This window comes from Phyllobates terribilis, unplaced genomic scaffold, assembly GCF_046119375.1.
Source record: "Phyllobates terribilis strain yellow unplaced genomic scaffold, ASM4611937v1 Scaffold_6__1_contigs__length_29720123, whole genome shotgun sequence".
NCBI lineage: Eukaryota > Metazoa > Chordata > Amphibia > Anura > Dendrobatidae > Phyllobates > Phyllobates terribilis.
This window is the reverse complement of record NW_027362766.1, coordinates 1,971,126-1,990,294: the sequence shown is the minus strand read 5'-3', so window position 1 is coordinate 1,990,294 and position 19,169 is coordinate 1,971,126. Positions and strand designations below refer to the sequence as shown.

At 54.0% G+C, this 19,169-nt stretch overlaps 1 protein-coding gene across 2 annotated transcripts in view; it reads left to right on the top strand.

The window, feature by feature from the left end:
* Positions 1-7,514: 7,514 nt before the first annotated feature.
* The window catches only part of LOC141152621 (immunoglobulin superfamily member 11-like), a 183,273-nt gene continuing 171,618 nt past the window's right edge, over positions 7,515-19,169 (top strand). For both annotated transcript variants that reach the window (XM_073637175.1, XM_073637174.1), the window contains exon 1: positions 7,515-7,675. In XM_073637175.1, the coding sequence (XP_073493276.1) occupies positions 7,672-7,675 (4 nt within the window). In that variant the 5' untranslated portion in view covers positions 7,515-7,671. The remainder of the gene's footprint in view (positions 7,676-19,169) is intronic.

Here is a 19,169-nt window from a genome sequence, read left to right as displayed (position 1 = left end):
CTCCAGCACTAACGGCACTGGGACTCTCTACACCATCACCCCCACCATCCTCTACACTGCCCTGGGGCTGCACTCTTCCAGTGGGGAGTAACACTATCCCTGCTGCATCCCCAACACCAGCCTCAGCGGTCTGCCTTGCAGCGGCGGTCCTCCCTGACCGCAATCCACGGGTGGCGTAGTCGGACATTACCTAAAACACATCATAGACTACCACTGGTCTGACCACCCTGAGCCACGGGACCGGGTCGCCACTACTCCTCCCAGCATTGCCCTGAAGACCGGTCCCAAGTGCCCCGCGGCCCAGGGGGCGAGTCAGCTTTGGCGTAGTCGGCTGGATTGAGACCAACCCGCCACAAACGGGTATTGCGTGCCTGAAAAGAGACTGTTTCACTGTGTTAAAGATGGCGCCCGACCCAGAAGAACGAGCGCCATAATGTGCGCGCCAAAAGACCACAGGAAGCCACCTCCCATCGTGGGCCAGGTCCCAGAATGGCGCCAAAGAAGGAGCCCACCCCCAACAGCCATGAGCGCGGCTGTGGAGATGTCCATCAAGGTGGGGGGGCTGCCCCTGAAAGTGATTGTCACCAAGTTGCCCCGGGACCACCCCAAATGGGGGTGGGAAGAGAAGAAAACTGTGGGGCAGGGCGCGGTCTGGATCAGTCTAGACAGACCGCACCCGGGAATGGAAGAAGCATTCAGCAGCACCCATACCTTGGCCCGGAGCCTGCTGCAGGCTGAACCGCCATGCAGCCTGGCGGAGATCCTGGCGCAGCTCTCTAGAGATCCGGAGCGTGCGCAAGCTGCGCTGGAGGACCTGGATCGGAGGATGGTCCGGGCGCAGCGGGATGCGCTTACCGAGTGGAGAGAAGGACTGGCCCGGCAGGCTGGAACCCGCCAGCGGCAGGCATCACCCGCACCCCGGAGTACGCCTGCCTCTGAGGACGGTGAAGGAGGAGTGAAGGCCGGAGGCGACGCCACGGAGGGAGCCACGAGGACCGAGGCAAGTAAAGGGGACGTTACCACCCCAGGCCCAGTAGCTGCAAGCCTGCCCCAACCTCCCGTCGCAGAGCCTGAAGCCCCACTCACCGCACCTGTTGCCGCGCCGTCACTACTCCCGGCTAGGCGTCAAGCGGCGGATGCTGTGGCCACGCCCCGCCTTGCGCCACGCCCCCCGACCCCGGGCGCGGTAAAAAGGGAGGCGTCACCGGCCCGGTCGCAAGGCCTGGTGAACCCAGGCGCCGTTACCCCACCAGCGCCCCCCTCCTGGACTGGGCCGCCATCGAGCAAAACCAGAAGACTCCCGGCCTGGTCGCAAGGCCGAGTGCCCCCGGGCGCTGCTCCCAAATCGAGGCCCTCCGCTATACCACCGCTGGGCGCGGACCTGTTTGCCCAACACACCGGTCCGGATAGACTGCCGTTGGTGTGGCCAGCCGAGCTGGTCAGCAGTCGACCATGGAAGACCCAGCCCCTGCGCGAGCCGCTGATACCTGCTCTGGAGCCTGTAGAAGTCACCTTGCCCCCACTAGAGGATGCCCAATTTGAGTGGGACCCCACTGGCGAAAACTTAATGGGGTTAACTCAGGAGACCCGGGCGGACGCAGCCCGTCGTCTGGAGGCCTGCCAACAGCAGCTGGTGACCTTTGAGCGGGAACGGCGAGAGAGGCGCGTTAGGGAGGAGCGGCTTCAGGCCCGGAGTGCCGAGCAGAAACGCAGGGCCCGTCAAGATCCCCGAGCCGCCCGCGGTCCCCGAGCCACCGGGACCGTGATAAAGTTCCAGATGGAGAATGGCTGGGGCTTTATAAGGGACCCGGAAACCGCCGGTGACGTCTTTGTGACCCGCAGGGACGTCGAAAGCCATCTACCCGAGGGACACCGTGGACGTGATCTATACCCTGGTGATGTGGTCACCTATACCCGGCACAAGGGCGCCAAAGGACCGTACACCCTCCATGTCCATCGGCTTACCGAGGAGGAACTGCGGCACTACGACTACGAGGAGAGCCAAGAGGACCCGGACGGGTCTGAAGACTATCCTGAGGAAGGTGCGCAAGGAGGATACCGCTACTGAAAAGTGGCAGCGCACAAGTGTAAATAGTTACCCGTCAGGGTAAAGGAACTGTTATGAAACTGTTACCTGTGTGAAACTTGCCCCCTTATCCCTTGTCTGGCTGGGGACTGAGAACAGCCATACCCCTTCCCCTACCTGGCTGAGGACTGAGAGCAGCCATTCCCCCTTTCCAACCGGCCGAGGACTGGGAACGGCCAATTCCCTGTAAATAGTTGCGCTTCCTAAAGCGCCCCCTACTGGTTTTATAACAAGACTGTAAGGTCTACCTCAGGACAGAGAGTCCCTCGCGTTTAAAAGTTTACTGAAGTTTTGCACTTAAAAGAAGATTGAACACCTGGTCACAAGTTGCACAGCGGCCAGAGTTCAAGAATGTGTTTGAAAGTGTTTTTATTGCAAATGTTTTATATAGAAAAAGTTTTATATGCTGCTGAATAAGAATGTGAAAGTTTTCTATAATGTTTGTGTGACAAAAGAGTTCCAGAGGCATTAGCAAAGTGTTTTATAATAGTGTAACAAGTGAGGAAAGTGTTTCCCATAAAGGGAATTGAACTGTCGTCCGTTTTCTAATGTGAAAAGTTTTGAAAAGTTTTGCATGTCCTGTACTTAATTGTTTTTGCTCTTTTCCAGCCCGAGGACGTGCTGTGCTTTACCGGGGGGGGAATGTAGCGCCCCGAGGGCTCGGTCGCTACAGAGGTATTGCACCTCTGCCAGTGGTGTGATATTCCACTCCCGGGTAAGGATGGAGTATGGACCAGGGCTCAGTTAGCTGCATACAGCACACTCACCCCATTTCCGGGGGACAGCTCAACGGTGCTCCCATTAGACAGTAATGCAGGCACGACAGAATCTGTCCCTGGCTGGAGTGGGGAAGGGGGAGGAAAACCTGGTGATGTAGGAGCAGGAGGGGACGGTTCCTGAGCGTAGGTAGGAGCCCATTGGTTGCTGGTCACCTGGGCTCATGTTCTAGAGGGACGTATAAAAGGTGGGCACCATCTTAGATCAGGGTGAGTTCAGTCAGAGAAGAAGACAGGGAGCAGAGGTTCTGTAGGAGCTCTGCTCAGAGGCAGGCCTAGAGAAAAGGCCGGGGCCTGAGAGGAGAAGGAACAGAGGAGAAGAGAAGGAACAGGAAAGGGAAAGAAGTGGCCAAGAAACAGAAGGGCTCAGGAACAAGAAGGTGGAAGGGACCCTAAGGACCAACGTGAATCGGGTGACGGGTCAGGCAAGAAGAGGGTACCGGATCCCAATTTGGTGGAAGCTAATAATCTTCAGCCAAGAACCGGAGGTCGTGATCATCACTTTTTGCGACCCCTTGCTAAACCTTGCTAGGAAGGCATACCATATAGGGTAGCGGGAAACGGGGCCCACGTTTGCCCGCATAGACCCACGGGAGCTGGACAAAAGCTTGGTCACTGGCGGGGCATGAGCCGAAGGAAGGATAGGAAAGAGCTCTGAACCATACTCCTGAAGTGCCTGGGGGTTGACCGAGTCCCTTACCTGGTGGACACTGCACGGCTTGGGTGGTCACTGCTGGCGCTGAAGTGACCCGGAGCATATGAACTGTAAGTAAAAGACATTGGACTGCAGTACGTTGTCTGTGTACTCCTTGCTCCTCCAGCACTAACGGCACTGGGACTCTCTACACCATCACCCCCACCATCCTCTACACTGCCCTGGGGCTGCACTCTTCCCGTGGGGAGTAACACTATCCCTGCTGCATCCCCAACACCAGCCTCAGCGGTCTGCCTTGCAGCTGTGGTCCGCGCTGACCGCAATCCACGGGTGGCATAGTCGGACATTACCTAAAACACATCATAGACTACCACTGGTCTGACCACCCTGAGCCACGGGACCGGGTCGCCACTACTACTCCCAGCATTGCCCTGAAGACCGGTACCGAGTGCCCCGCGGCCCAGGGGGCGAGTCACTAACTTCTGCGATAACTCATCGCTCATTGATCGCAGAAGCTTGCAAACTACGCCATTTTTTCCCTTATGATTTTATCTTTATTTTGATATCACACTTCACATAGCTGCAGTCTGCCATTCTGCGCTACAGCTCCCTGATTTTGTTTACAGCCCTGGAAAACTACCTATACATTCCTGGGCTGATTGGATCACTACACATATGGGTCCCATTACTGTCGGACCTATGGAACTCATAATATTTCATAATTTATATCGGAGTCAGTGCGTCTAGAAATTCCCCTTTGAAGCTCGGGAAGCAGCTTCAACAGTTACACGCAAATTAGTGCAAGCATGTATTTTAATTACCCCCTGCGTCTTTCAGGGACAAGATGCTTGCTTCCTAACAAAGTTATAACACTCCTTGCCTGGCCTTGTTTGCATAAACTATTTACCAGGCGTGGACTAATTGGGGCTTTTGTGCTGAGCAGAAAGGGAATAAGGGAGGGGGGTGAACATCTGTGTCAGGCAGATATGGAAGAACATTTTCCTGATATTAATATTTTATAATATTCCTGACATCTTCCCCTCTTTGAGGTGGCATAACGGGTGATTAACAGATCGCCCCTTTAGCCCACCTCCTGGCCCACCCTTCCTGCTGATCCGACAAGCCGCAGATACACTTGCCCATCAACCTGAGTGTCCAGCTTTACGATCACCCTGACCGGTTTGGGATACATTTTCTCCACACATCTGACAGGCTATGGGTACCTCCCTCCTATTCCCCTGACAGACAGGGGGACACACTTTCCTGTCATCTTGCCTGGCTGTGGGGCCTACCTTTTTACCTGTCATCATTTTTACCTTGGGAGCTGTGCTCTCTAGGGGGGAGCTATGACCGGCCATGTCACAGTCCGTCGTGACACTGGCTGTCGGCACGGGACCACTTTCCCTATGATCCCCGTGTTTCTCCCCATCCTTCCACATCACCTCTGGAGCTGTGCTAGTCATGGGGCAGCTACCATTGACCATGTCACCATCTGGTGTGACACTGGTCACCTGCACGGGACGACCTGCTTCCTGGTGTCCGTGCCTGCTCCCCTTGCCCCTAGCACTTATACTGGCTCGATTTAGGGGATCCTCAGCAGCATCACCCAGCGGGGTGAGGTGGCTGAGTTCCCCTTTACCACAACACACACTTTTATTAGACATCACATACACATTTTTGACAGTTGCATTACATGACATATCAGATCTGGGAGGGTTGTCAGGGATGTATCGGGCAACCAACCGTCCCAGATCAGTTCCCATCAGCACATTAGTGGGGAGATTCCCCGACACCCCCACTTCCCTTAATCCCCTCCCCGCATGCCAGTCCAGGAAAACTCGGACCATCGGTATGGGACGGCGAACACCCCCAAACCCGGTGACAGTCAGGGTCTTCCCAGGAATGAGTTCCTCTGGTAACACAAACTCAGGGCGGATCAGGGTGCGTTCTGCGCCAGTGTCCTTAAGGCCGACAGTGACAGTGTTGCCCACGGTAACGGGTTGTAAGTTCTCCCGGGCCCGGCCAACCGCCCCACCCACAAAAAGAATGGCTGCAGTAGGCCCTGAGGCCTCAGGTGTGGGGTTCATCTTCTGCCTCTCCGGGCAGACAAGGCTGAGGTGACCCGTTTGGTCACAAGTATAGCACTTACGGGAGTCAAATGCAGTCCAGGTGCTGGAAGATGGGGCAGGACCCGCTGAGGGCCGGCTGGCTGGAACACTGGGGGTGGTCGTCAGCTTACCCCCTTTCCAGCTGGCGGTGGCTGACTTCCGCACCTCTGGTGTGCGGTTGGCCTCATAGGTATCCGCGATCTGGGCTGCTTTGGCGGCTTCCTTCGGCTCCCGGTCAAGCACAAATTGCCTCACTTCCACTGGGCCAAGATGAAGAAACTGGTCCTTCACCATCAGATCCTTCAGGTTCTCGAAGGTGGTGACTGACAGTCCTCGGATCCACTGCTCAAAGTTGGTTCTGAGCCCGTCTACCACATCGCTGTAGGTGTCATGTGGTCCACGTTGGAGGGCTCTGAACTTTTTCCGGTAAACCTCCGGAGTCAGCTGGTACTTTTTTATCAGGGCCTGCTTGACGGCCTCATAGTCTCCATCTTGTTCTCGAGGGAGGGAAGCAAACACCTCCAGAGCTTTTCCTCAAAGCCCTGGAGTTAAGTACCTGGCCCACTGGTCGGTGGGCAGCTGATACTGCCTGAAGGCCTTTTCAAACCCTCGCAGAAATGTGTCTAAGTCCCCATCCTTTTCCATCACACGGAAGTGCTCAGGACGGGGTTTAAAGCAGCTGGCACTGTTGGACTCACGGGTCTGCGTAGAGGACGACTCCTTCTGAATCCGGGCTAGCTTCAGCTGGTGTTGTCGGTCAGCTTGTCGCTCAGCAGCCTCTTGGTCAGCTTGTGCCTGGCGCCCAGCAGCCTCTCGGTGGGCTTGGGCCTGGCGCTCAGCAGCCTCTCGGTCAGCTTGTCGCTCAGCTCTCTCAGCCTCTCGGTCAGCTTGTCGCTCAGCAGCCTCTCGGTCAGCTTGGGCCCGTTGCTCTGCTCGCTCCTGGAATTTCAGGATCAGCTGCAGTCGTCCATCACGATCATCTGCAGCGAGCTGCTCCAAAGCCATCTGCAGGTGGGGGTCCACACTACCCTGGTTGCGGGTCGGGCTGGCAATCACAGGTGGGACCCCTGCAGCAGCGCCATCCGGGCCTTGGCTGGCCGCCCCATCATCAAGGCTCTGCTGTCGGACGGGCTCGGCATCACCTTGCAACAGTTCAGCAATCATTTGGGCCTTGTTTTTGCCCGTGGGGTCAATCAGTCTCAGCTCACAGAGGGCAGTGATAGTGGTCTTCGCCTGCTGGTGATACCAGGGCTCTCCAGGTGTAGCCATTATTGCCAAATAAAAGATAGGATAGAAAAACAAGAGAAGGGGGGGGGGATGCAACTGCTACAAACAGGGTCGGTCTGGCCTGGCGGGAAATCGGGAAATTTCCCGGTGGGCCCCGATATGAGAGTGAGAAAATTGGTGGCGGGGGCCCTTTAAAAGTGTGAGCCCTTTAAAAGCGCGGCTGAAGCAAATGTAGCGTCGCGCGCACGGCACATTCATTGGTGACAGCGGGCCTGCAGTGACGTGCATGCAGCATACCACGTGAGTCCCTGACACTAAGAGGATGGATTCTTTCTGGGCGGTGACACGCACCGCGCTCTGCTTTCCCGCTGGCTGGCAGACTGTGGTGTCAGGTGACACTGACGCTGACGCCGCTCTCTTCTGGCCTCTGATACGCCGCGGCCGCGCTCTGCAGTGCTTTCTCTCTGCTCCAGGGCCGTCCTATGATACGCCGGCGCCACCGAAGCTGATGTCTCGCTCTGCTCTCCCTGCTCCCGGGATCCTGATACGTCCCATCCCGGCTCCATATCTGCTCTGTCCTGCTCCCCTGTAGTAATACCGGCTCCCGACCAGGTGGTGGCACCGCCCCCTTCTCTCCTGCTCTGACTCTGTTTTTTTTTATACCTGTTCCGGGGCTGGATATGTGGACGGTGACCTGCAGCACTCTACAGTTCAACTCTCCAACCAGGCCTGGAATTGGAAACAAGGCTGCAGGCCTACAGCTGTCACTGCTTCAATTTCATATCAAGAGCACCGTGCCAAATAGTCAATAACGTTTTTATGGGTGAGTTATATGCCTGCATGTGTGTGTGTATATATATGTGTGTGTGTATATATGCCTGACTGTGTGTGTGTATATATATGTGTGTGTACAGTGTGTGTCTATATGCCTGTGTGTGTACAGTGTGTGTGTATATGCCTGCGTGTGTGTGTACAGTGTGTGTGTGTATATGCCTGTGTGTGTATATATATGTGTGTGTATATGCCTGCGTGTGTGTGTACAGTGTGTGTGTATATGCCTGCTTGCGTGTGTGTACTGTATATGCCTGCATGTGTTTGTGTGTATGTATTTGAGTGCCTGCATGTCTACATGTGTATATGTGTCTTCACACGTGTGTGCGTGCTTCCCTGCGTGTCTGCATTTCTGTGTGTGCTTGCCTGGTTGTGTACATGTCCCCATTTCTGTATGTGTATCTGCGTGTGTATATTAGGGCTCTTTCACATGTCCTGATATTTACGGGACTGGAGATATCCGTGTCCACCTGTGTGTCATCCGTGTGACACGTACCGGCGCTTGGAAATCAGTGTACAGATAGCGCTCTTCCTAAGCACCGGGTGCTGAACGCTGCTCTTATCATAGATCCCTGCCGGCGCTGCGATCAGCAGCAGCAGGGTCAATGATGAGAGTAGTAGTCTACTCCCTCCGTGTCCAACTGTAAAAATAGGAACAAAATAAAAGAATCCTTATACTCACCTCTCCTAAGCGTCACCCGCTGTGATCCGTGCGAGCGCTCACGCCGAGGAGAATGACTCCTGCAGCGAGCAGGCCCCGGAGCTGCGCTCAGTGATTGACAGGGCACCCCTTGTTGAGCGCAGCTTCGGGGCCCACTCGCTGCAGGAGTCGTTCTCCTCGGCGTGAGCGCTCGCACGGATCACAGCGGGTGACACTTAGGAGAGGTGAGTATAAGGATTTTTTTATTTTATTCCTATTTTTACAGTTCTACACGGCGGGAGTAGACTACTACTCTCATCATTGACTCTGCTGCTGCTGATCACAGCGCCGGCAGGGATCTATGATGAGTGCAGCGTTCAGCACCCGGTGCTTAGGAAGAGCACTGTTATCAGTGTGCGGGACGTTTTGCGGGAGGTGCAGCTGGTAAAAACATTCATTTGAATGGGTCTGCATGTACCAATGTCTCTGGTACGTGTGGAAACTGTCACCGCATGTAATGACGTGTGAAAGAGCCCTTAGTATGTGTCTGTCTGCGCTTGTTTTCGTGGGTGTAAGCGCGTTTCTTCATGTCTGTGTGGTCTTGCGAAGATTTATTATATTTGGGGAGAGATGGGAGAGAAATTTTAGGAGACAGAATGGGGAGATGTGTGAAGAAACAGTATAGTGAACCAGAGGAGGGGTGGGAATGAGTGCAGGAACAGAATGGGGAAGGGGGATGTATGAGGAAACAGTATGGAGAGTGGGGGAATAGTGTGAGGAGACAGTATGGAGGGAGAAAAGTGTGAGGTAACACAGCATAGAGACTAGGTAGTGTGGGGGAAGGTATAGAGATGCGGCAGTATGGGGGAAACAGTGTGAGGGCACTGAAAGGGGGGAACAGTATGCTGAGGAGGGGGGAATGTGATGAAGGGGCACAGTACAGAGACTGGGCCCTATAGGGGGGACACAGTGTGAGAGGACAATGTGAACAGGGGGCCCAGTATGGTAAGGAGAGGACATTGTGGAGAGGGGGCCCAGTATGGTAAGGAGAGGACAGTGTGGAGAGCAGGTACCATAAGAGGGATACAGTGTATGTCATATTTTGTGCAGGGAGCATTGTAAGAGTTAGGTTTATTCAGGGGCTCAGTGTAGATATTTTTATTCAGGAGCATTATAATGACACTGTATCTTTAAGGGCATCGTGTGGGGATGAGCTGCAGAATACCGGAGAAGATGGAAGTCTGCAGAGACGAGCTGTGGATGAGAAAAGTCATCATGGAGACTGGACAAGAGGAAGAACAGAAAGAGAACGACTCTAATCAGAGAAGACGTCTCAGGTAAGATACCTGGATGTAAATGTTCATTTGTGATCCTGCCTGCGTCTCATCAGTACTGTGGTTCCTGTATGGTCCGCAGTCTGATGATGACTGATAACAACTCCCAGTATCTCTATTGTTAATTACATACTGGGAGTTGTAGGTTTATGCGATACAAAGATATATGAGTCTGACCTGACATTACAATTGATGGTGGTTCAGATGATGTATTCGTGTACTGATGTGTTTGTGTGCGTCTGTGTGTTTGCGCTCGTCTGTGTGTTTGCGCTCGTCTGCGTGTTTGCGCTCGTCTGTGTGTTTGCGCTCGTCTGCGTGTTTGTGCGCGTCTGCGTGTTTGTGCGCGTCTGCGTGTTTGCGCGCGTCTGCGTGTTTGCGCTCGTCTGCGTGTTTGTGCGCGTCTGCGTGTTTGTGCGCTCATCTGCGTGTTTGTGCGCGTCTGCGTGTTTGTGCGCGTCTGTGTGTTTGTGCACGTCTGCGTGTTTGTGCGCGTCTGTGTGTGCGCTTCTGCGTGTTTGTGCGCGTCTGCGTGTTTGTGCGCGTCTGCGTGTTTGTGCGCTTCTGCGTGTTTGTGCGCTCGTCTGCGTGTTTGTGCGCGTCTGTGTGTTTGTGCACGTCTGCGTGTTTGTGCGCGTCAGTGTGTTTGTGCGCTCGTCTGCGTGTTTGTGCACGTCTGTGTGTTTGTGCGCTTCTGCGTGTTTGTGCGCGTCTGTGTGTTTGTGCGCTTCTGCGTGTTTGTGCGCGTCTGTGTGTTTGTGCGCGTCTGCGTGTTTGTGCGCGTCTGCGTGTTTGTGCGCGTCTGCGTGTTTGTGCGCTCATCTGCGTGTTTGTGCGCGTCTGTGTGTTTGTGCGCGTCTGCGTGTTTGTGCGCGTCTGCGTGTTTGTGCGCGTCTGCGTGTTTGTGCGCTTCTGCGTGTTTGTGCGCATCTGCGTGTTTGTGCGCGTCTGTGTGTTTGTGCTCGTCTGCGTGTTTGTGCGCTTCTGCGTGTTTGTGCGCTCGTCTGCGTGTTTGTGCGCTCGTCTGCGTGTTTGTGCGCTCGTCTGCGTGTTTGTGCGCGTCTGCGTGTTTGTGTGCTTCTGCGTGTTTGTGCGCTCGTCTGCGTGTTTGTGCGCGTCTGTGTGTTTGTGCGCGTCTGTGTGTTTGTGCGCGTCTGCGTGTTTGTGCGCGTCAGTGTGTTTGTGCGCTCGTCTGCGTGTTTGTGCACGTCTGTGTGTTTGTGCGCTTCTGTGTGTTTGTGCGCTTCTGTGTGTTTGTGCGCTTCTGCGTGTTTGTGCGCTTCTGCGTGTTTGTGCGCGTCTGTGTGTTTGTGCGCTTCTGCGTGTTTGTGCGCGTCTGTGTGTTTGTGCGCTTCTGCGTGTTTGTGCGCTCGTCTGTGTGTTTGCGCGCGTCTGCGTGTTTGCGCGCGTCTGCGTGTTTGCGCTCGTCTGCGTGTTTGTGCGCGTCTGCGTGTTTGTGCGCTTCTGCGTGTTTGTGCGCTCATCTGCGTGTTTGTGCGCTTCTGCGTGTTTGTGCGCTTCTGCGTGTTTGTGCACATCTGCGTGTTTGTGCGCGTCTGCGTGTTTGTGCGCGTCTGCGTGTTTGTGCGCGTCTGTGTGTTTGTGCACGTCTGCGTGTTTGTGCGCGTCTGCGTGTTTGCGCTCGTCTGTGTGTTTGTGCGCTCGTCTGCGTGTTTGTGCGCTCGTCTGCGTGTTTGTGCGCTCGTCTGCGTGTTTGCGCTCGTCTGTGTGTTTGTGCACGTCTGCGTGTTTGTGCGCGTCAGTGTGTTTGTGCGCTCGTCTGCGTGTTTGTGCACGTCTGTGTGTTTGTGCGCTTCTGCGTGTTTGTGCGCGTCTGTGTGTTTGTGCGCTTCTGCGTGTTTGTGCGCGTCTGTGTGTTTGTGCGCGTCTGCGTGTTTGTGCGCGTCTGCGTGTTTGTGCGCGTCTGCGTGTTTGTGCGCTTCTGCGTGTTTGTGCGCTCATCTGCGTGTTTGTGCGCGTCTGCGTGTTTGTGCGCGTCTGCGTGTTTGTGCGCGTCTGCGTGTTTGTGCGCTTCTGCGTGTTTGTGCGCTTCTGCGTGTTTGTGCGCGTCTGCGTGTTTGTGCGCGTCTGTGTGTTTGTGCTCGTCTGCGTGTTTGTGCGCTTCTGCGTGTTTGTGCGCTCGTCTGCGTGTTTGTGCGCTCGTCTGCGTGTTTGTGCGCTCGTCTGCGTGTTTGTGCGCGTCTGCGTGTTTGTGTGCTTCTGCGTGTTTGTGCGCTCGTCTGCGTGTTTGTGCGCGTCTGTGTGTTTGTGCGCGTCTGTGTGTTTGTGCGCGTCTGCGTGTTTGTGCGCGTCAGTGTGTTTGTGCGCTCGTCTGCGTGTTTGTGCACGTCTGTGTGTTTGTGCGCTTCTGTGTGTTTGTGCGCTTCTGTGTGTTTGTGCGCTTCTGCGTGTTTGTGCGCGTCTGTGTGTTTGTGCGCTTCTGCGTGTTTGTGCGCGTCTGTGTGTTTGTGCGCTTCTGCGTGTTTGTGCGCTCGTCTGTGTGTTTGCGCGCGTCTGCGTGTTTGCGCGCGTCTGCGTGTTTGCGCTCGTCTGCGTGTTTGTGCGCGTCTGCGTGTTTGTGCGCTTCTGCGTGTTTGTGCGCTCATCTGCGTGTTTGTGCGCTTCTGCGTGTTTGTGCGCTTCTGCGTGTTTGTGCACATCTGCGTGTTTGTGCGCGTCTGCGTGTTTGTGCGCGTCTGCGTGTTTGTGCGCGTCTGTGTGTTTGTGCACGTCTGCGTGTTTGTGCGCGTCTGCGTGTTTGCGCTCGTCTGTGTGTTTGTGCGCTCGTCTGCGTGTTTGTGCGCTCGTCTGCGTGTTTGTGCGCTCGTCTGCGTGTTTGTGCGCTCGTCTGCGTGTTTGTGCGCTCGTCTGCGTGTTTGTGCGCTCGTCTGCGTGTTTGCGCTCGTCTGTGTGTTTGTGCGCGTCTGTGTGTTTGTGCGCGTCTGTGTGTTTGTGCGCGTCTGTGTGTTTGTGCTCGTCTGTGTGTTTGTGCTCGTCTGCGTGTTTGTGCTCGTCTGCGTGTTTGTGCTCGTCTGCGTGTTTGTGCGCGTCTGTGTGTTTGTGCTCGTCTGCGTGTTTGTGCTCGTCTGCGTGTTTGTGCTCGTCTGCGTGTTTGTGCGCGTCTGTGTGTTTGTGCTCGTCTGTGTGTTTGTGCGCGTCTGCGTGTTTGTGCGCGTCTGCGTGTTTGTGCTCGTCTGCGTGTTTGTGCTCGTCTGCGTGTTTGTGCGCATCTGTGTGTTTGTGCTCGTCTGTGTGTTTGTGCTCGTCTGCGTGTTTGTGCTCGTCTGCGTGTTTGTGCTCGTCTGCGTGTTTGTGCGCGTCTGTGTGTTTGTGCTCGTCTGCGTGTTTGTGCTCGTCTGCGTGTTTGTGCGCGTCTGCGTGTTTGTGCACGTCTGCGTGTTTGTGCGCGTCTGTGTGTTTGTGCTCGTCTGCGTGTTTGTGCACGTCTGCGTGTTTGTGCACGTCTGTGTGTTTGCGCTCGTCTGTGTGTTTGCGCTCGTCTGTGTGTTTGTGCGCGTCTGCGTGTTTGTGCGCTTCTGTGTGTTTGTGCGCGTCTGCATGTTTGTGCGCGTCTGTGTGTTTGTGCGCGTCTGCGTATCTGGAATAATATGTATTTTTGTAAGATGCGTGTATGTAACTGTGCATTGTGGTGTGTAGTAACATTCATATGCTTGGGGCACCTTTACTACATCTATTAGGTCTCTTTCACATGTGTTAGGGAATTTCATTTGTCTTTCCACATTTAGGAACAGACAAGTGACATTTGCTAACCCTGACATAACTGTCACCATTGGGATGTGCTTGTATGGAGCGGGTTCAGGAGCTGAGCCTGCTCCATACCGGGCAGATGTCGGCTGTGTTACATAGCCGGCGTCTGCCTGTAACAGCAGTGATCAGAGCTCGCCTTGATTGCTGCAGTTTTGAGTATTTAAGTGCCCTTGTCAATCACTGACAGCGGCATTTAGATAGCACAATGGCCGGTGCATGCAGTCACCTGCTCCCTTCTGCCCCCTGTGACGCAGTTGCAGGTTGCTGATGGGGTGCCAGTAGTGCTGAGTGAGCGTGGTCGGATAAGAGACATTACAGTCACCGCGAACTACAAAGTGAGGGTGCTGCAATAACGTCCGGCACCTTGATTGTGACACTTCCATGGAGCCCAACCTCAGGCTGAGCTTCATTGAATGACTAACATGGCAGCAGCACCTGGCAACTAGTGCTGAGCGAGCATGGTCGGATAAGGTGTGATCCCAGCATGCTCAGGTGTTATCTGAGTATCTTGTAGTGCTCTGCTAATATGCTCGAGTCCCTGCGGTAACATGTTTTGCGGCGGTAGACACATGCAGGGATTACCTAACAAACAGGCAATTCCTGCATGTGTTGCGTCTGTCTACCGCCCCAAAACATGCTACCCCGGGGACTCGAGCAGACTGTAATATCTCCCTCCTTGCACCGATCCTATGACAGGAAGCGAGTGGCGACAGGGAGAATAAAATGTAATTTTCTCTGTGTAGCCAATGCTTTTCCAATAAGCCGTCTAACCAGGCTTTACACCCTATTTACCTGCAGATTAACCCCATATCTGCAGATAAATAGCGTTTTTCAAGGTGACAAGTTACCATTAAAGGGACTCTGGCAGTACGGAATGACTGTTCGAAGAAAGTCCTGCCGCTTGGTGCTCCACAGCGCGGCCAATCATGTAATTATAGTACATTATAGAAAAGCATAACAAGTAATAAAACCGTTTATGGTGGGCTGTAGTGTGGGCCCCTAGAGTCAGTTCCCCTGGTGGGCCCTAGGCACCCCAGTCCAACCCTGGCTACAAATATAGTAATGTCCCAGATAAAAAATATTACAACACGGAGTCTGATTTCTTAAAACTCTGCACAGAATTCTCGCAAGAACCGTGCAAGTTTTCAGTGACAGGAAGGATTGCTCAATCCAGCCACTGATGTTCTGTAATATCCCACCGCTGCCACCAATCTGTCAGGCACGACACCGGCAGGATCACACAGTATCCCACCGCTGCCACCAGTTTGTCAGGTACGACACCGGCAGGATCACACGATATCCCACCGCTGCCACCAATTTGTCAGGCATTCAACCCACACACAGTCAGGACGACACCACGGAGATCACGCAATATCTCACCGCGCCGTCACGCTGTCCGTATTTCGTCCGGAGTCGCGAGCACGAGATCCAGACTACTCTCTACGTAGGTATCGGTAAGCGACCAGTGAGAGTATGGCGTAACACCCTGGGCTCCAAAGCATGGAATCCGTGTTTAACGCCCCCGTACAGTCACTGTCAGCTCCACGATATCCCAATTATTAATATTCTCTGCCACCACTGGCCAAGTTTGAAATATAATACAGGCCTAGCCGGACACCTGCGTTTTGGTAGCGTATATGGCTTCGGGGGAGGGAACGATTGCAGAACAAAAGAAACAGAACTATTAAATTTTATATTTAATCCAAAAGGGAGGCAGTGTTTAGAACAAATATATACAAGGATGTTACAAAGGGGACATTAAAATACATAAGCAGTTACATAAAATAAACAGGATAAAATAGTGAAACTTACACTATACGATCGCTGCGACGATTCAATATAGGTGAAGGAGGGGCTCCCCGGTTGGAAATGCTGTTATTGAACAGGACCCGTTGCTTATAATTCTTATTCCCCCCTGGCAATGAGTGTTCTTGTCTTCTCCATGGGTTCTCTTATACCTAAGGGGAGATCTGGCCACACGCCCCTGGTGGTGACATCATGTGGGCCGGTCTCCAGCCTGTACATTTTTATTAGAAACGCTAACTTCTGCGATAACTCATCGCTCGTTGATCGCAGAAGCGTGCAAACTACGCCATTTTTTCCCTTATGATTTTATCTTTATTTTGATATCACACTTCACATAGCTGCAGTCTGCCATTCTGGTGTTTTTGCGCTACAGCTCCCTGATTTTGGTTACAACCCTGGAAAACTACCTATACATTCCTGGGCTGATTGGGTCACTACACATATGGGTCCCGTTACTGTCGGACCTATGGAACTCATAATATTTCATAATTTATATCGGAGTCAGTGCGTCTAGAAATTTCCCTTTGAGGCTCGGGAACCAGCCTCACGGGTACACGCAAATTAGTGCAAGCCTGCGTTTTAATTACCCCCTGCGTCTTTCAGGGACAAGATGCTTGCTTCCTAATGAAGTTATAACACTCCTTGCCTGGCCTTGTTTGCATAAACTATTTACCAGGCGTGGCCTAATTGGGGCTTTTGTGCTGAGCAGAAACGGAATAAAGGAGGGGGGTGAACATCTATCTCCGGCAGATATGGACGAACATTTCCCTGATATTAATATTTTATAATAATCCTGACAGGCTGTACAGCAGATTAGAGCCCAGAAGAGCAGAGCTCAGCTGTACAGCAGATTAGAGCCCAGAAGAGCAGAGCTCAACTGTACAGCAGATTAGAGCCCAGCAGAGCAGAGCTCGGCTGTACAGCAGATTAGAGCCCAGCAGAACAGAGCTCAGCTGTACAGCAGATCAGAGCCCAGAAGAGCAGAGCTCGGCTGTACAGCAGATTAGAGCCAAGCAGAGCAGAGCTCGGCTGTACAACAGAGTAGAGCCCAGAAGAGTAGAGCCCAGAAGAGCAGAGCTCGGCTGTACAGCAGATTAGAGCTCAGAAGAGCAGAACTCGACTGTACAGCAGATTAGAGCTCAGAAGAGCAGAACTCGACTGTACAGCAGATTAGAGCTCAGAAGAGCAGAGCTCAGCTGTACTGCAGATTAGAGCCCAGCGGAGCAGAGCTCAACTGTACAGCAGAGCAGAGCTCGGATGTACAGCAGAGTAGAGCCCAGCAGAACAAAGCTTGACTGTGCATCAGATTAGAGCCTAGCGGAGCCGAGCTTGGCTGTACAGCAGATTGCAGACCAGCAGAACAGAGCTCGACTGTACAGCAGATTAGAGCTCAGCAGAGCAGAGCTTGGCTGTACAGCAGATTAGAGCCCAGCGGAGCAGAGTTCGGCTGTACAGCAGATTAGAGCCCAGCGGAGCAGTGCTGGCCCGTTCAGCAGATTAGAGCCCAGCAGAGCAGAGCTCGACTGTACAGCAGAGTAGAGCCCAGCAGAGCAGAGCTCGGCTGTACAGCAGATTAGAGCCCAGCAGAGCAGAGCTTGGCTGTACAGCAGATTAGAGCTCAGAAGAGCAGAGCTCGACTGTACAGCAGATTAGAGCCCAGAAGAGAAGAGCTCAGCTGTACCGCAGATTATAGCCCAGCAAAGCAGAGCTCAACTGTACAGCAGAGCAGAGCTTGGTTGTATAACAGATTAGAGCTCAGAAGAGCAGAGCTCGGCTGTACAGCAGATTATAGCCCAGAAGAGCAGAGCTCGGCTGTACAGCAGAGTAGAGCCTAGCAGAGCAGACTCGTCTATACAACATATTAGAGCCCAGCGGAGCAGAGCTCGGCTGTACAGCAGATTAGAGCCCAGCGGAGCAGTGCTTGACTGTACAGCAGATTAGACCCCAGCGGAGCAGAGCTCGACTGTACAGCAGAGTAGAGCCCAGCAGAACAGAGCTCGGCTGTGCAGCAGAGTAGAGCCCAGCAGAACAGAGCTCGGCTGTGCAGCAGAGTAGAGCCCAGCAGAACAGAGCTCGGCTGTGCAGCAGATTAGAGCCCAGCAGAGCAGAGCTCGACTGTACAGCAGATTAGAGCCCAGCAGAGCAGAGCTCGACTGTACAGCAGAGTTGAGCCCAGCAGAGTAGAGCTCGGTTGTACAGCAGATTAGAGCCCAGCAGAGCAGAACTCGACTGTACAGCAGATTAGAGCCCAGCAGAGCAGAGCTCGACTGTACAGCAGATTAGAGCTCAGAAGAGCAGAGCTCGGCTGTACAGCAGATTAGAGCCCAGAAGAGCAGAGCTCGACTGTACAGCAGATTAGACCCCAGCGGAGCAGAGTTTAGCTGTACAGCAGATTAGAGCCCAGCAGAGCTGAGCTCGGCTGTACAGCAGATTAGAGCCCAGCAGAGCAGAGCTCGGCTGTACAGCAGATTAGAGCCAAGAAGAGCAGAGCTCGGCTGTACAACACAGTAGAGCCAAGCAGAGCAGAGCTCGGCTGTACAACAGAGTAGAGCCCAGAAGAGTAGAGCTCGGCTGTAGAGCAGATTAGAGCCCAGAAGAGAAGAGCTCGGCTGTACAGCAGATTAGAGCCCAGCAGAGCAGAGCTCGACTGTACAGCAGATTAGAGCCCAGCGGAGCAGAGTTCAGCTGTACAGCAGATTACAGCCCAGCAGAGCAGAGTTCGGCTGTACAGCAGAGTAGAGCCCAGCAGAGCAGAGCTCGGCTGTACAGCAGATTAGAGCCCAGAAGAGCAGAGCTCGGCTGTACAGCAGATTAGAGCCCAGCAGAGCAGAGCTCGACTGTACAGCAGATTAGAGCCCAGCGGAGCAGAGTTCGCTGTACAGCAGATTACAGCCCAGCAGAGCAGAGCTCGGCTGTTCAGCAGATTAGAGCCCAGCAGAGCAGAGCTCGACTGTACAGCAGAGTAGAGCCCAGCAGAGCAGAGCTCGGTTGTATAGCAGATTAGAGCTCAGAAGAGCAGAGCTCGGCTGTACAGCAGATTAGAGCCCAGCAGAGCAGAGCTCGGCTGTACAGCAGATTAGAGCCCAGCAGAGCAGAGCTCGGCTGTACAGCAGATTAGAGCCCAGAAGAGCAGAGCTCGGCTGTACAGCAGATTAGAGCCAAGAAGAGCAGAACTCGACTGTACAGCAGATTAGAGCTCAGAAGAGCAGAGCTCAGCTGTACAGCAGATTAGAGCCCAGCGGAGCAGAGCTCGGATGTACAGCAGAGTAGAGCCCAGCAGAGCAGAGCTTGACTGTGCATCAGATTAGAGCCTAGCGGAGCCGAGCTCGGCTGTACAGCAGATTGCAGACCAGCAGAACAGAGCTTGACTGTACAGCAGATTAGAGCCCAGCAGAGCAGAGCTTGGCTGTACAGCAGATTAGAGCCCAGCGGAGCAGAGTTCGGCTGTACAGCAGATTAGAGCCCAGCGGAGCAGTGCTCACCTGTTCAGCAGATTAGAGCCCAGCAGAGCAGAGCTCGACTGTACAGCAGAGTAGAGTCCAGCAAAGCAGAGCTCGGCTGTACAGCAGAGTAGAGCCCAGCAGAGCAGAGCTCGACTGTATAGCAGATTAGAGCCCAGCGGAGCAGAGTTCGGCTGTACAGCAGATTACAGCCCAGCAGAGCAGAACTCGGCTGTTCAGGAGATTAGAGCCCAGCAGAGCAGAGCTCGACTGTACAGCAGAGTAGAGCCCAGCAGAGCAGAGCTCGGTTATACAGCAGATTAGAGCCCAGCAGAGCAGAGCTCGGCTGTACAGCAGATTAGAGCCCAGAAGAGCAGAGCTCGACTGTACAGCATATTAGAGCCCAGAAGAGCAGAGCTCGGTTGTATAGCAGCCAGCAGAGCAGAGCTTGGTTGTATAGCAGAGTAGAGCTCAGAAGAGCAGAGCTCGGCTGTACAGCAG